Source organism: Sceloporus undulatus, chromosome 1 (genome assembly GCF_019175285.1).
Source record: "Sceloporus undulatus isolate JIND9_A2432 ecotype Alabama chromosome 1, SceUnd_v1.1, whole genome shotgun sequence".
NCBI classification, from domain to species: Eukaryota; Metazoa; Chordata; class Lepidosauria; order Squamata; family Phrynosomatidae; genus Sceloporus; species Sceloporus undulatus.
This window is the reverse complement of record NC_056522.1, coordinates 79,605,197-79,619,199: the sequence shown is the minus strand read 5'-3', so window position 1 is coordinate 79,619,199 and position 14,003 is coordinate 79,605,197. Positions and strand designations below refer to the sequence as shown.

The following is a 14,003-nucleotide window of genomic DNA, read 5'->3' as shown; positions in this document are numbered from 1 at the left end:
CTTCACAACCTATTTCATATGGAGAAAGATGGCTGCAACCCAGATAAACAGTATAGAGTTTCAATCCCAATGGAAATATTAGGAGCATGAAGGGCCTCCCACTACCACATGATCTGCTATAAGAAGTCACACGGGGAGGTGGCACAGTCTTTGTCAAAACCAGTTATTGGTCTCCTGAACTTAGAAACAGTTCACTATAAAGCCTTGGTCATCTGCTCTGCTAGCATAATTCAGCAGTAGCAACATTAGGCTAATTTACAAAATAGGTTTTTTATTTTTCCCCTGTGAATATTGTTTTTTTATTGATGCATGTGTGGTGTTTGTAGGCACAACTGTGCAAATTCAAAATACATTAAAGGGAAAGAAGTGTAAATGCCCCTTAAAAGTGCTGCTTGGGGCACAAAGAATCTGAATCCAATACGTAATGTTTAATTTTCTCTGAACATGGTATCTAAGTATGACATCTTATTCCCATTAAGAGGGACAAAAAGCCACAGCAACTCCCTACAAAGAGACAGGGGTAAAATACTGATTTAATAAAGGTAAAGGTTTCCCCTTTGACAAGGTTGGCAAGTTGTGTTTGACTGTAAAGGACTGTGCTCATCTCAGCCGAGGAGCCAGCATTGTCAAAGACAACTCCATGGTCATGTGGCCAGCATGATTGCACAGAACTTTTTAGTTAGTTATGGCCTGGTACTCAGAGTGTAGTGGAGTCTCCCTCCTTGGAGGTCTTTAAGCAGAGGCTAGATGGCCATCTGTCAGGGATGCTTTGATTGGGATTTCCTGCATGGCACGGGGTTGGACTGGATGGCTCTTGTGGTTTCTTCCAACTCTACGATTCTATAAATGCTGTTACCTTCTGCTAGGTTGGCAGAAGCTGAGACTAGTGATGAGAGCTCACTCCGTCACACAGCACTTGGGCCTCGACATGCCGATCTTGCAATCTTCAGAGTCAGCATCTTAACCACTGAGCCACCGTGTCCCTCACTGATTTAATACTGAGACTTAGGCCCTGTAGAAATGGCCAGGAAGGGGCAGAGGGACTCCACTCCTTTCTGCCCTGGATCGGTGACGCGGCACTGATCTGGCCTCCACAGAGCACAAAAAGGAGCCGTTTTCCCGGCTCCTTTTTGTGCCTGTGAACAGGCACAATAGCCACTGCCAGGGGGCTTGATCATGCGCCTGAGCAGCGTGGGGAGGGCTCTGAGCATGGGGATGCTCAGTCCTCACCCTGCCTGCAGGACAGCACCTTTTGCCTGTCTGTGCCGGGCCATAACTAACTAAAAAGGAAGTGTTTTTTGAAGAGCCAGTGTGGTCCTGAGCAGGATTTGAGCAGAACAGTGGAGGATAAAGGATCTTGGAGATGTCTCATCCATGGGGTTGTCATGAGTCAGTGTCAACTTAGAGCAGTTAAAAACAAGAGTGTGGTGTAGTAGTTTGAGGACTGGACTATGACTCTAGAGACCAGTGTTTGATTTCCCACTCAAGCATAAAAACCCACTGGGTGACCTTGGGTCACCCAGCAAGCAAGGGGTTAAGCTTCACATTTAAAAAATAAATGCATATATCTCATCTAACAATATTTTTTCTAAAAATTAATAAGCAGTTGTAGTAACTTGAGGAAGTGTACAGATTACTGATGGGTGAGGAATGTTTCAGTCTGTTTTTGAGAATAATTTCATACTCATCAGAATGTAAAGAACCTGAGATTTGTTTTTTGTTTAATCAAAACAGAGAGAATGTGACACTTATAAGCAAAAGGTTTTGAGTGCTGAAGTCTTTCTCTGCATCCTTCTATGTACATCCATGTTTGTGGTGTTAAATTGTGGTGGAAACCTCTTTGTACGCAGAGATACTCCTTATCTTTAACATCCGTATGGCTGTTAAATACATGATACTCTATGCTGAAAATAGCTCTACCTATTGGACATCTAAGATAATTTTGTTTGTTCTTTCTAAAATTCATAGACTTAATATTCTGGATGAAAAGAACCAGAGGTCTTTAAAATGGAATAAAGTGGAGCTAACTGGCATTTCCCATCCTGAAAAGGACCCCCTAAATTGTCTCCCCTCCAGGCTGCAATTAGGTGCTCAAAGATCCTGCCACTTTACTTCTACCATATTCATCTCTTCTGAAGAAGAGATTTCAGTCCAGAACTCTGTATTTCTATGAGCTTCTTAATTTTCTTGAATGTTTTGTGTTCAGACTATTACAATTATTCTCATTTATTCATTAACTGTCATGATGGTATGACAGAATGGCACCCTCTGCTGGCTTTATCATGGCATTTATCATGGCAAAAATTAATGGGAGTCTTTAGCTGAACCTTGAACTGAATGAAAAAAATATATGTATTGGTAGTCTTGTTCATTGCTTTTCTTCTCAGATTCTGGTTATTTCATGTTCCTATCCAAATTTTCAGTTTATTATAAGACTTTGTAATTATAAGTTAGAAAAAATTATTTTCTGTTCAATTTTATGAATAATGGTCATATTTGTAAAGTACATTACATGTGCACATTGTGCATTATGCCACAATGTATTGCACCTCATAAATATCTAATACATTAATATAATATTCATATATTCATATTCATATATGAATATTTATAATGATATACCTAAGTATAGTGTAGTGGTCTGAACATTGAAATATGACTCTGGAAACCAGAGTTCGAATCCCCACTTGGCCATTGAAACCCTGATGGCAAGTCACACACTCTCAAGAAAGCCTCAGAAAATGTCTCTCTTAGGATTGCCATGAGTCGGAAACGACTTGAAGGCACAGAACAACAGATATAAAGTTAATAATGCTGCCACCAAGTGGCAATAGGAGTAATGTAATATGCATACTTTATCAGAGTGCTTTAAGGGAGTCTTTGTCCTGGAAAAAGAGATTGGTGAGTTGTGAAGGTGTGTTACTGTGGTTCCTGAATCTTTTCAGGTCCCTGAACCATTGGCTGCCAGTCCCTGGTATGTTTCTAGGAAGGAAGGAAGGAAGAATTTCATTCACTGGACATAGATTTAATGTTGGTCTTTGGCACAGTGAAAAACAATAATTGATGGCCCCACACATGAGACAGACAGCCTGAGAAACACTGGGATACGCTATCCTGGAAATATTACAGAACAACAAGCTAACTAGGCCATGGCGGATATATACCGTATATATTCCTTCCAGTGCTAGGCATAGCATATTTCTGTGCATCAATTACTATACAGAGCATAAGCAGGAGGACACTATTGTTCTCATGTCCTGCTTGTAGGCTTTCCATAAACATCTGATGAGCCACTGTATAAACAGAATGTTGGGCCAGATTGGTCTGATCCAGCATGGTTCTTCTTACGTTCTTAATATAATTTGTTATTTAGGCTTTTGATAACAGGTGGGTAGTATTTACAAGAAGCTGCACTCATCAATGCCTGGTGAACAGAAGATGCGGGGGAAGTTGATGTGTATCCTGAGATATCTTAAATATACTTTTACCAAGATTATTGAAAATAAATGCCAGGGATTAATACTTTCTGGTGTCACAGGTTACCTGAAATTGAATAGCATGGAGCTCATCTATAAGGGCAGTGGTTCTCAAATGGTGGAATGGGACCTGGGGGCGTGCACCAGTTACTTAAGCGGGGGTGTAGGACTTGGTAATCCTGATCCCTCTTCTTCCTCCTCCTCCCAAATGTTTTTATGTGTAAAATTTGCTCATATGTTGAGTTAAATATTGCATTTACTTAAATAAAACTGTTCTGATTTCCTTATATAATATTAAAGTATGAATATACATGAATGTATGGATGAAAATATCCACACTAAATAAACAGAATATTTTTATTCTTATACTGCATTGAGGGAAGGGTTGACGTCTGCATGTTGATGTAAAGGGAGTCCCAAGTGTAAATTGTTTCAGTACCACTGCACTAGGGGAAATGACATATGTGATGACACCGGAGACTTCTTAGGCTTAGTGGGCATCCCAAAGATAAGTCCTGCTTGTATTAACCCAAATGTTCACATCTGAGGAAGTAGATCAAGTCTGCAAAAGCTAATGTTACAACTTCTTTTCTCACATTCCAATGGGATATATATGTCTGCACCTGGCTTCCACTCCACTGGAATGCATCTGAGGAAGAAGACTGAAGTCTATGAAAGCTCATGCTGCCAATTTCTTTCTTTCAGTTAGTCTCAAAGGTGCTACAAGATCTCTCTACGTACTTCTTTATCTCAGTTAGTTTCAAAAGGGTTACAAGATCCCTTTGCACACAGATATTCCAGATTAACAGAGCAATGACTTTGAAAGCTTCACACACAATTCTCAATAGAGGGGAAGGATAGTAAAGATGAAACCCAGCTCCAACATGTCATCTTCCATCCACTGTTGCGGCTGGAATACAGTGGGTTCTAAACAGTAAAAAATATTAAAATGTTCATAATTCCTTCTGTGTTGGAATTCTGCATGCAGCAAAAAGCAGAGAGAAAAGCTATTACAGGTTAAATGTTAGAAGATTCCTGTATCTTACATTTTCACTCTAGACAAGTCTGATAGGTTTATATAGTTTATTATTGTTTGCATATATTAATTCCCACCAGTGTAGGGCATCAGTGGTTTGAGTCCTCAGATATTATTGGACTGCAGTTCCCAGAAGCTCCAGCTTGCACATCTCGGTCTCCAGTTGTGTATAGAGTGCAACTAACCTACTGGCCTGGCACCACAGTTTGTCAGAAATAGAAGGCCAATCATAAAGCATAAGTCACTTAAACCCATTTTAAAGATTCCGTCTCTCTTTTCCACACTTTCCCCCAATGTATCCAATATCTGCTGTTTTCTCATGGTCTCCTCACCTGGGGTGGGGATTATGCAGTCCTCCAGATGTTGTTGTATTGCAACTCTTAGCATTCCACACTTGCTGGTTAGGGCTGTTGGGAGTTTCAGTTTAACACCTGAAAGACCATATGGTTTCCATCCCTGTTCTAACCCCCATTGTCCCCACTACCCAATGATGTGTTCATATTAATAGACATTATCTATGACCTATGCAAGAAGGAATTCAAGTGTGTGCGCATGCACAGCACACACCAGAAAAGATGACAGAAAAGTCTGGACTTTGATAAAGAAATGCTAGCAGCAGAAGAACACTCAGGACAATAGGACAGATAGAGAGAATAATGCAGCAACACCTTTATGGCTCCACAGTATGAAGGGAGTGAGGTGTTGCTTTTATAATATTTTACTTACTTTTTAAATACTATGAACAATCCTTCAAGAAGTACCGCCCTCTTCTTCAGGTGCAGAGTTTCAAAGAAATAAACCAGGAACTAATCAGTTGTCTTATTGTGTGGATGTTTACTTAAGTGTCTGCTGTTCTACAAGACAAAACTGGAAAAACCTAGATTCTGTTAATTGGATAATAAATAGGTGCTCATAAAAATATATATATTTTTAAAAAATCTCTTCCAGGAGAAAGTAGTAAGTGAAATATATATATTCACTTTGGACATATAACCATCCAAAGACATGGCTGCCTCGGTATCATTCAAACTTTACAAAAAATGGGAAAGCAAAGTGATTCCAGAAAGATCTAGATTCGGGTCCCACTTATCTAGATTGCGTGTTCTTGAGCGGTCATGATGACCTCTAGGAGCACTAGATCAGGATGCCGTGAGAAAAGGAGGAAAGATGCAAGGCATATGGATGAACAGGTAATAGGACAACTAAATCTAAATGGGTGTACTCTGCCTTTGCTCTCTCTTTCCACCAAGACCTCTGCATTTCCTCTTGCACCAAGAAACAAAGGAGGTCTTGCTGCACTGAAGAAGTCACTCATCTATTTCTGCTTACCCCCTGTTCTGTTTCCAGCCAAATATCCCTGTCCACTCAGCCTGGGGATATTCTGATCCAACCACTGTTTTTGTCACACTAAAGGTAAAACCATCAGCTAGTCTTGAATCCTACTGTCAATTTCCTGCAGGAGGCATGAAACCTTTGTTACCTGGCAAGATAGCCCCATAACTAGAGGCTGGTTTGCAGGTATAAATATTGGTCCAAGAACTTAGTTTTGCACAAACAGTATGCCTACACTCGTCCCAGGTCGGGTTCCATGTATGTTCTGGAATGCACTCAGAATTTAGTCAGAGTCACTCCCAGTTTCCATGGTGTACTTTTCAGACTGGTAAAGCTTGCCCTTCCTTAAAAACTCTGTTACCCCCTTTCAAACCTCATTTTTGTTAGCTCTCAATGTTGTATCTCTGTTAATTGCTATTGTGTGTGTGACTGCACTCTGCATATTTTCTAAATAAAACCCTCTTAATTCACTCAAACCTGGAGTTTTTCTCAGTTATTACTGGTATACAAAGGTGCAAAGGTTATCCAGCTTCTCGCTAAGCTAATTTGCTCAACATTTAGAATAACAATGATATAATTGGTGGGGACCTTCCCAACCCCCTACCTTTCTTTATATAACACCTGAGAGAGTGGGGTGTGCAGTGGATATAGTTCCCCCAAAAGTGGAGCCTTGAAAGGATCAGGTGCCTACAAACGTAATGTCAATTCCCTGAAAGGCAAGGGAGCAATCAAATGGAGTGAAGTGAGGAACAGAAGCTGAAATGAGGGAGGGGCAATCAAATCTACTATTTCCAGCTTTAGAGGTAGTAGGTTTTCTCCCTCTGTTTCCCATGCTCTGCCCCAGAGCAGAGTACTGTAACATCCAATGCTTTTTGAGTACTTGCTCAGAACAATCAAAATCCAATGAGAAGAGAAGCATTGCCATAACTTAGGCGGGTTACAAACTGCCAAAAAATATGTATTGAATATGTATTAGGGTTAGGAAGGGGCAGTGCTTCCGCAGCCCCCTAACCCTAATACGTAGTCAATACGTACAATATGGCAGCAGCCGTTCCACACGGCCGCTGTCATATTGACGTAACGGATGCTCTGTGTCCGCACGTGGCGCACTGGAAGTGACACCACGAGTGCGCCCTTTGGCACTTGCCGCGCCTCTTCCAGGGCCCGAGAAGGAGCACAATTTCCGCACTCCTTCTCTGCAGCGTCAATCAAGACACTGTGCTATTCCATCCTTCATCATTTTGGTTGCCCTCCTCTGGATATGCTTCAGCTGGTCCACATCCTTTTTGAACTGTGTTGCCCAGAATTGGACACAGTATTCCAGGTGGGGCCTGACCAAAGCAGAATACAGTGGTACTACAGTCCTCTGTCTGTTTTTGTGGCTAAATCCATTCCAGGCTCCCCCACGAAAATGGAAAATCGTGCATATTCAAACACGAATAAGTCTTTCCATTTAGTGAAGCCACAGGATGGGATCCTATGTAGGTAGAGAACACTGAATTTCTCAAGAAGTCTTCATGTTTTGCATCAGGAAAACCTTAGATGGTGTAGAGGTAAAGCAGTCAGTGCCAGTATTATAAAAAATTGCTTTACCTTTGTTGGAGGCAGAAGCCTCAGATGGCACTCTCCCAGTGCACTGGCTCTCTAAGACTAGAAACAGAAAATGCAGGTCTATGACTTCAAACCCATTCAATGTTTTTCCTACTGTTTGCCTGATGAAGAAGCCAGTGTGACTTCAAAAGCTTACAACATGTAGTTGTGCATCTTGGTTGTTCCAATAAAGGTATCATTGTTTGGATGTCATTGGATTTGCTATATGGCTAACGGCTCCCAGATGTTTTTTGGATTTCAAGATACCACATTTTAGCCATCACAGGGGAATCCTAAAGAGAGCAAGTGCACTGGGATCTTGCCATCTAAGGCTTCTGCCTCCAACAAAGGTAAAGCAATTTTTTCTAATATTGGAACTGATTGGCATGCTTTCCTGATGCCAAACAGCTAGTTTACTGTGTGGAGAAGACCACTGGTGGCCTCAAGAATGAAGAAGTTCTTGGTTCTGAAAAGCAATAAATATGTTATTGAAAAATACGTTTTATTTGCCTATGCTTCTATAAGAGACCACCAAATGCTTGTTGTGTGTATGTGTTTTAAAAAATAATAATAATAGATGCCCTTGGTTTTATACGCCATTGTAGTCAAACTTTTAAACAACGCTGTGTGTTTATGAGTCAGATATTTGCATTTGTCATGAGAGCTGGCTTTTAGACAAATAAACAACTTCATCAATTCCAGTGTTTTCTTATAACACAATCAAGATCTTAAAGCACTTTTGTTATGCACACTTACAAAATTATTTTGCCTGGATCCAGTTGTTAATCCCAAACAGAGAAGATACATTTTATATGAATGGGAATTTGGTAAGTCAACATTTATATAAATTGAGTTAATTCAGTAGGTCTACGCTCATTGGGAATAAGGGGATTTGAGCCTATGATGTTTACTTCTGAGTAACCATGGACAGAAATGGGTTTCATGTCCAATTTAAATATATCATTTAAATATATCATGCCCCAAGTAAGCTCTTTCATCAGCTGTTTTGATTTGCTGATTGAGCATAAAAACCCACTTGGTGATTTTAGGCAAGTCACACTCTCTCAGCCTCAGAGGATAGTAAATAAAAAAATCTGAAGAAACTTGGAAAAGAAAACCATGATGGAGTGTCTTAGAGTCTCCATAATTGACTTGGGAGCACACAGCAACAACAATGAACACATATATATGTGTGAGTCAGCATGATGTAGTGCTTTGAGCATTGAACTATGACTTTGGAGAAAAGGGGTTGAATCCCCACTAGGCCATGAGACCCACTCCACTGAGGCCCTTATCACACAGATGTTTTTGCAGCTCAGATCCAGGGTGACTCCTGGTTCAGCTATACGAATTCACGTCATAATTTGACTGTTTTATCACACCTGGTTGCCCTTCCGTTGCCCTTCCAAATCGAGGGGGAATTGAATCCAAGGCAAGTCACGTGGAGCGGATTCATGCAAAGCGGAGCGAGTGCAAATTGTATTACCACACCGGTGCATACTATGCAGATTCAACGATTTGAATTGGGACCCTTGTGCATGCTCAGTGGGGGCCTGAATGCATCCTGAACCTTTGCACTTCCGGGGTGAAGAAGGGGGCCACTTTCTGGTTCCACTTTTACGTGAATGCTAGTCTCATGTGAATGACAGCTTCAGGTTCTATGGGCTTTAGAGTCCGTTTTGGCACCCAAACAAGCACTCTTTTTCTGGGATATATGCTCTGTTCTTTTCCAGTGACACAAGCAGCCTTCCGTCCATGTGATAAACACCTGAGTGACTTTGGGCAAGTCACACTCAGCCTCAAGGGAAGGCAATGGCAAACTCCCTGTGATGAAAGTTGCTAAGAAAATCCTGTGAGAGGGTCGCCATATTTCAGAAATGACCTAAAAGCAAACCACACACACATATATCATATATGCATCAAGTTCTTATCTATTGGTAGGTACTGTATATATTTGCAACTGGGAGCTGTAAGGATGAGCTTGTGGGCTTTTTCTGCTTCAGATAAGGCAGAATAAGGCAGATGGTCCCTGTGTGAAGGTCTCCCATTATGTGAAGTGGAGGGCTTCCTCTTCAGTAAGCAAAGGGACTTTAACTACCATGGTTCAGTGCTAAGGAATCCTGGGATTTGTAGTTTTGTGGGCTATATAGCTTTCTCCGTCAGAGAGCTCTGGTGCCACAACAAGCTATAAATGCCCAAATTCCCAAATGTCCTCTTCAGTAAGCAAAGGGATTTTTAACTGCCATGGCTCAATGCTCTGGAATTTGTAGATTTGTGGAATATTTCGCCTGGTTTGTTGTCCCAAATTATAAATCCCTGAGGAAATTTAACTGTCACGACTCAATGCTGTGGAATCTGGGATTTGTAGTTTTGTGAGTTATTTAGTCTTCTCTGATAGAGAGCTTTGGTGTAGCAATAAACAATAAATCTCAAGAGTCATGGAATTCCTCTTCAGTAAACAAAGGGACTTTTCACTGACATGGCTGAATGCTCTGGAATTTGTAAATTTGTGGGATATTTAGCCTTCTCTAGTAGAGAGTTGTGGTACTCCCACAAACTGTCATGATTCAGTGCTATGGTATCTTGGGATTTGTAGGTCTGTCAGATATTTAGTGCTCTGGATTATAGATCCCAAAATACTCAGGCCTCGTCTTCAATAAGCAAAGGGACTTTTCACTGACATGGCTGAACGCTCTGGAATACTGGGATTTGTAGTTTTGTGGTATATTTACCCTTGTCTGTGAGAGAGCTCTGTTAAGAGTTGTGGTGCGTGCTGCCACAAATTATAAATCCCCCGAGGGACTTTTAACTGTCACGCCCCAGTACTATGGAATCATGGGATTTGTAGTTTTGTGGGCTTATTTAGCCTTCTCTGTCAGTGAGCCGTGATGATGTTTCAACAAACTATAACTCCCAGGATTCATGGACTTCCTCTTCAGTAAGCAAGGGGGCGCTTAACTGCCATGGCTGAATGCTCTGGAATTTGTAGATATGTGAGCTATTTAGCCTACTCTGTTAAGAAAATTGTGGTGCCACCACAAACTACAAATCCCCGAGGGACTTTTAACAGTCATGACTCAATGCTGTGGAAGAATCCTGGGATTTGTGGAGCTATGGAGATATCTGTCAGAGAGCTCTGGCGTCGTAACAAACTACAATAAATCGCATCCCTCTTCAGTAACCAAAGGGACCTTGTGAGGTCTTTTGAGACTGAGGTAAAACGGTCGTGGTTTATTTGGTGGAGGAGAGCAGGGAGCGCCTTTAAGTATTCAGTTTATGTAGTCAGTACTTAATAACACTCCCCGGGCTCTTTATGAAACGAGGCCTCCGTGGGTGCTTCGCACGTGTGAATGTTTCACTGTAAGAACCAAAAGGGTGAGATTAGCTTCACAGCTGAGGGACCTCCGCCCTTCACCTTCTCTCGAGGCTCTCTGGGCCTACAAAAGTTACAAAACCACCCTTTCCTAAACCCAGCTGCGCTCGCTGAGATTGAGAGGCGACGCCGCAGCAGCAGCAACGCCTCGTCCAATCACAGAGCCCCGCGCAACGCGCCTGGAAAACTCCAGCTTGTCTCCGGGGTTCCCATTGGACGAGGCCGGCAACCAATCAGCTCAGCCCCGCCCCGTTCTCTTGTTGTCCTCCTCCTTCTTCCCCCCATCGGCCTCACATGACTGCCGCAGCACGTGACGCGCGCGGGGCAGGTCACCTGAGCGGCCCTGGAGCGCGAGCAAAGGGAGGGGCAGCAGCAGTTGAGAAGAGTCACGTGACTCCCTTTCGGCTGGCGCTGCTGCTGGCTTCCTTCGCTCATGTCTGCGAAGTGACGCCCGTCAGAGCCCCAGATGGGTCCCCTCCATGGAGCTCCTCGGCTGCGGCCTCCCCTCCTCCGCCTCCTCTTCTTCCTTCTCCTCCAGTTCCCCCAGAAAGGAGCAGCGGCGGCGGCGGCGGCCCAGGACACCTTCCGTTACCAGAACCTGTGCAAGTGAGTGATATTTCCCCAAACTACAAATCCCAGAGGATTCAGCCATGGCAGTTAACATCCCTCTGGGATTTGTAGTTTGCATTGGCACCAGAGCTCTCTGGCAAAGAAGGCTGGGTATTTCCCCAAACTACATATCCCAGAGCATTCAGCCACGGCAGCTAACATCTCTCTGTGACTTGTAGTTTGCGGTGGCACAGGAGCTCTGCCCACAAGATTACAAGTCTCAAATGTCCATAGAATGCAGCCATGACTGTTAAAAGCTCCGCTGGGATTTATAATTTACGATGGGCACCAGAGTGACAGAGGAGGCTAAATATCCCACATAACTGCAAATCGCTGGAGCGTGGAGCCATCGCAAGGTTCCTTACCTTACTAAAGAGTAAGTCGGGGAATCCTGGGATTTATAGTTTGTGGTGACTCCGGAGCTGTCTGGCTGAGGAGACTAAATATCCCCACAAAACCACAAATCCCAGGATTCCAGAGCTTTCGCCCATGGCAGGTAAAGTCCCTCTGGGAATTATAGTTTGTGGCTGCACCAGAATTCTCTGACAGAGAAGGCTAAAGGTCCCGACAAGACTACAAATCCAAGAAATCCATAGAATTCATCCATGGCAAAAGTCCCTTTGCTTGCTGAAGAGGAAGTGTAGGAATCTTGGGATTTATAGTCTGTTGTGGCACCAGAAGGTCTCCAACAGAGAAGGCTGAATATGCCACAGAACTACAAATCCCAGGATTCCAGAGCAGTCCCTTTGCTTACCAAAGAGGAAGAGGCGGCCAAGCTTGCCAAGCCATTGATAATATTGTGTGCCTTTGAGTCATGGCCATTCTTTGAAACTGAGAGAGTGTGACTCGCCCAAGGTTACCCAGTGGGTTTCCCTGATAGACTTGGGATTCGAACCCTGGTCTCCTCCAGAGTCCCAGTCCAGTGTTCAAACCACTGGGTCACATAATTACTCAAACCACAAGGGACTGAATTGCTACTTCATACATAAAGTGTTGTGTGGGGACAATGCCTGGCGCTCTCTTGGTAGGGATGAAGACTTCCTCTTCAGTAAACAAAGGGACTTTAAACTGCCATAACTCAGTGCTCTGGAATCCAGGGATTTGTAGATTTGTGGGACATTTACCCTTCTTGGTTAGCAAGCCCTGGTGTTGGCCAGAGAGTGCTGGTGATGCCACAAACTATAAATTCCAAGATTTCCTGACTTCCTCTTCGGTAAGCTAAGAGACCTTGTGCCACCTTTGAGACCGAGGGAAAAAAGTTGTAGCATAAGCTTTTGCAGACTGAAGCTGCTGCTTTGTTGTCGTGTGCCATCAAATCATTTCCACCTTATTATTGTGAGCCTAAAGGTAACTCTATCACAGGGTTTTCTTGGCCAGGTTTGTTCAGAGGGGGTTTGCCTTTGCTATCCTCTGCAGCTGAGAGCATGCAACTTGCCCAAGGTCACCTGGTGAATTTTGTGGCAGAGCAGGGAACTGAACTCTGGTCTCCAGAGTCATAGTCCAATGTTCAAACTGCTAGACCACACTGCTGCTGCTACACTGCAGAAATAAAGCGGTTGGTACCACTTTAATTCCCATGGCTCAGTGACAGGGACTTCTGGGATTTCTAGTTTGTGAGTTACTTAGCCTTGTCAGTGAGAGCTCTGCTGCCTCAACAAACTGTAAATCCCATAATTCCAAAGCATTGAGCCATAGAAATTAAAAGTGTTGTCAAAATGCTTTATTTCTGCAGTGTGGGACCAGCCTTAGTTTTGGAAAGCTTACGCTACAACTTCTTTTGCTCAGTTAGTCTCAAAAGTGCTAGAAGAGTCCTTTGCATTCTGATACTCCAAACTAACACAGCTATTATGCCTATGAATTCATCTTGAGCATAAGATTATGAAACACCTTTTATTTACTTCTCCAATTGGCCTTCTGTCCTTTGGAGTAATTTCCTTTGTCTTGTGGTGCCTGTCACAGCTGTTAGTTTAAATGTTTTATATTTATGTCAAAACCAATAAGACTGCCTTTTTAATTGCAACTCGAGTCTGTTCTCTAGGGGACAGGATAGGTGTTTTTAAAATCCATCTACCTATGGGAGTTTATCAGTAAGTACTGGAAGTTATTATAGCATATGACCCATGCAGAGAATGTGCTACTGTATAAGCTGAAAGATTATTTCATGAAAGGAAAAACTCTGCAAGGAATTTGTCAAGGGGGCATTACTCCGACATGTAAATGTTGAAGCTGTGTGTTCAATGACAAACATGAGAGGTAATGGCCTTCTTTCTTTACTCTTTGTCTATTATTCCTAGTTAGTTTCCTGTTTGTTATTTCTAGTTAGTTAGGAACAGGGCTTTTTTAAATGCAAGCTATTGTGCTTTGCCAAAAACATTTGAATAAAATTTCCTTTAGAGGAATGTTGTTGCAAAATTGTACTGAAATGCTTGGCCTAGGCTTTCTTGGAAGCAGGTATAACTAGTATTGTCTGTGTATATCACTTGTTTAGTAGGTTGGACCTGTGAGATCAAATGGATTGCATATACCTGTGCAGTTGCAAATGTAAACAGCGGGTAAAACCTGTTCTGTTTCCAGCTTCAGCAGATGC

General features: G+C 42.6%; 1 protein-coding gene across 1 annotated transcript in view; it reads left to right on the top strand.

Moving 5' to 3' along the window:
* The first annotated feature begins 11,155 nt into the window (after positions 1-11,155).
* IGF2R (insulin like growth factor 2 receptor) overlaps positions 11,156-14,003 on the top strand; it is a 114,135-nt gene continuing 111,287 nt past the window's right edge. Inside the window, 1 exon segment of the mRNA XM_042462758.1 lies at positions 11,156-11,413. Coding sequence (XP_042318692.1) covers positions 11,274-11,413 — 140 coding nt within the window. The 5' untranslated portion in view covers positions 11,156-11,273.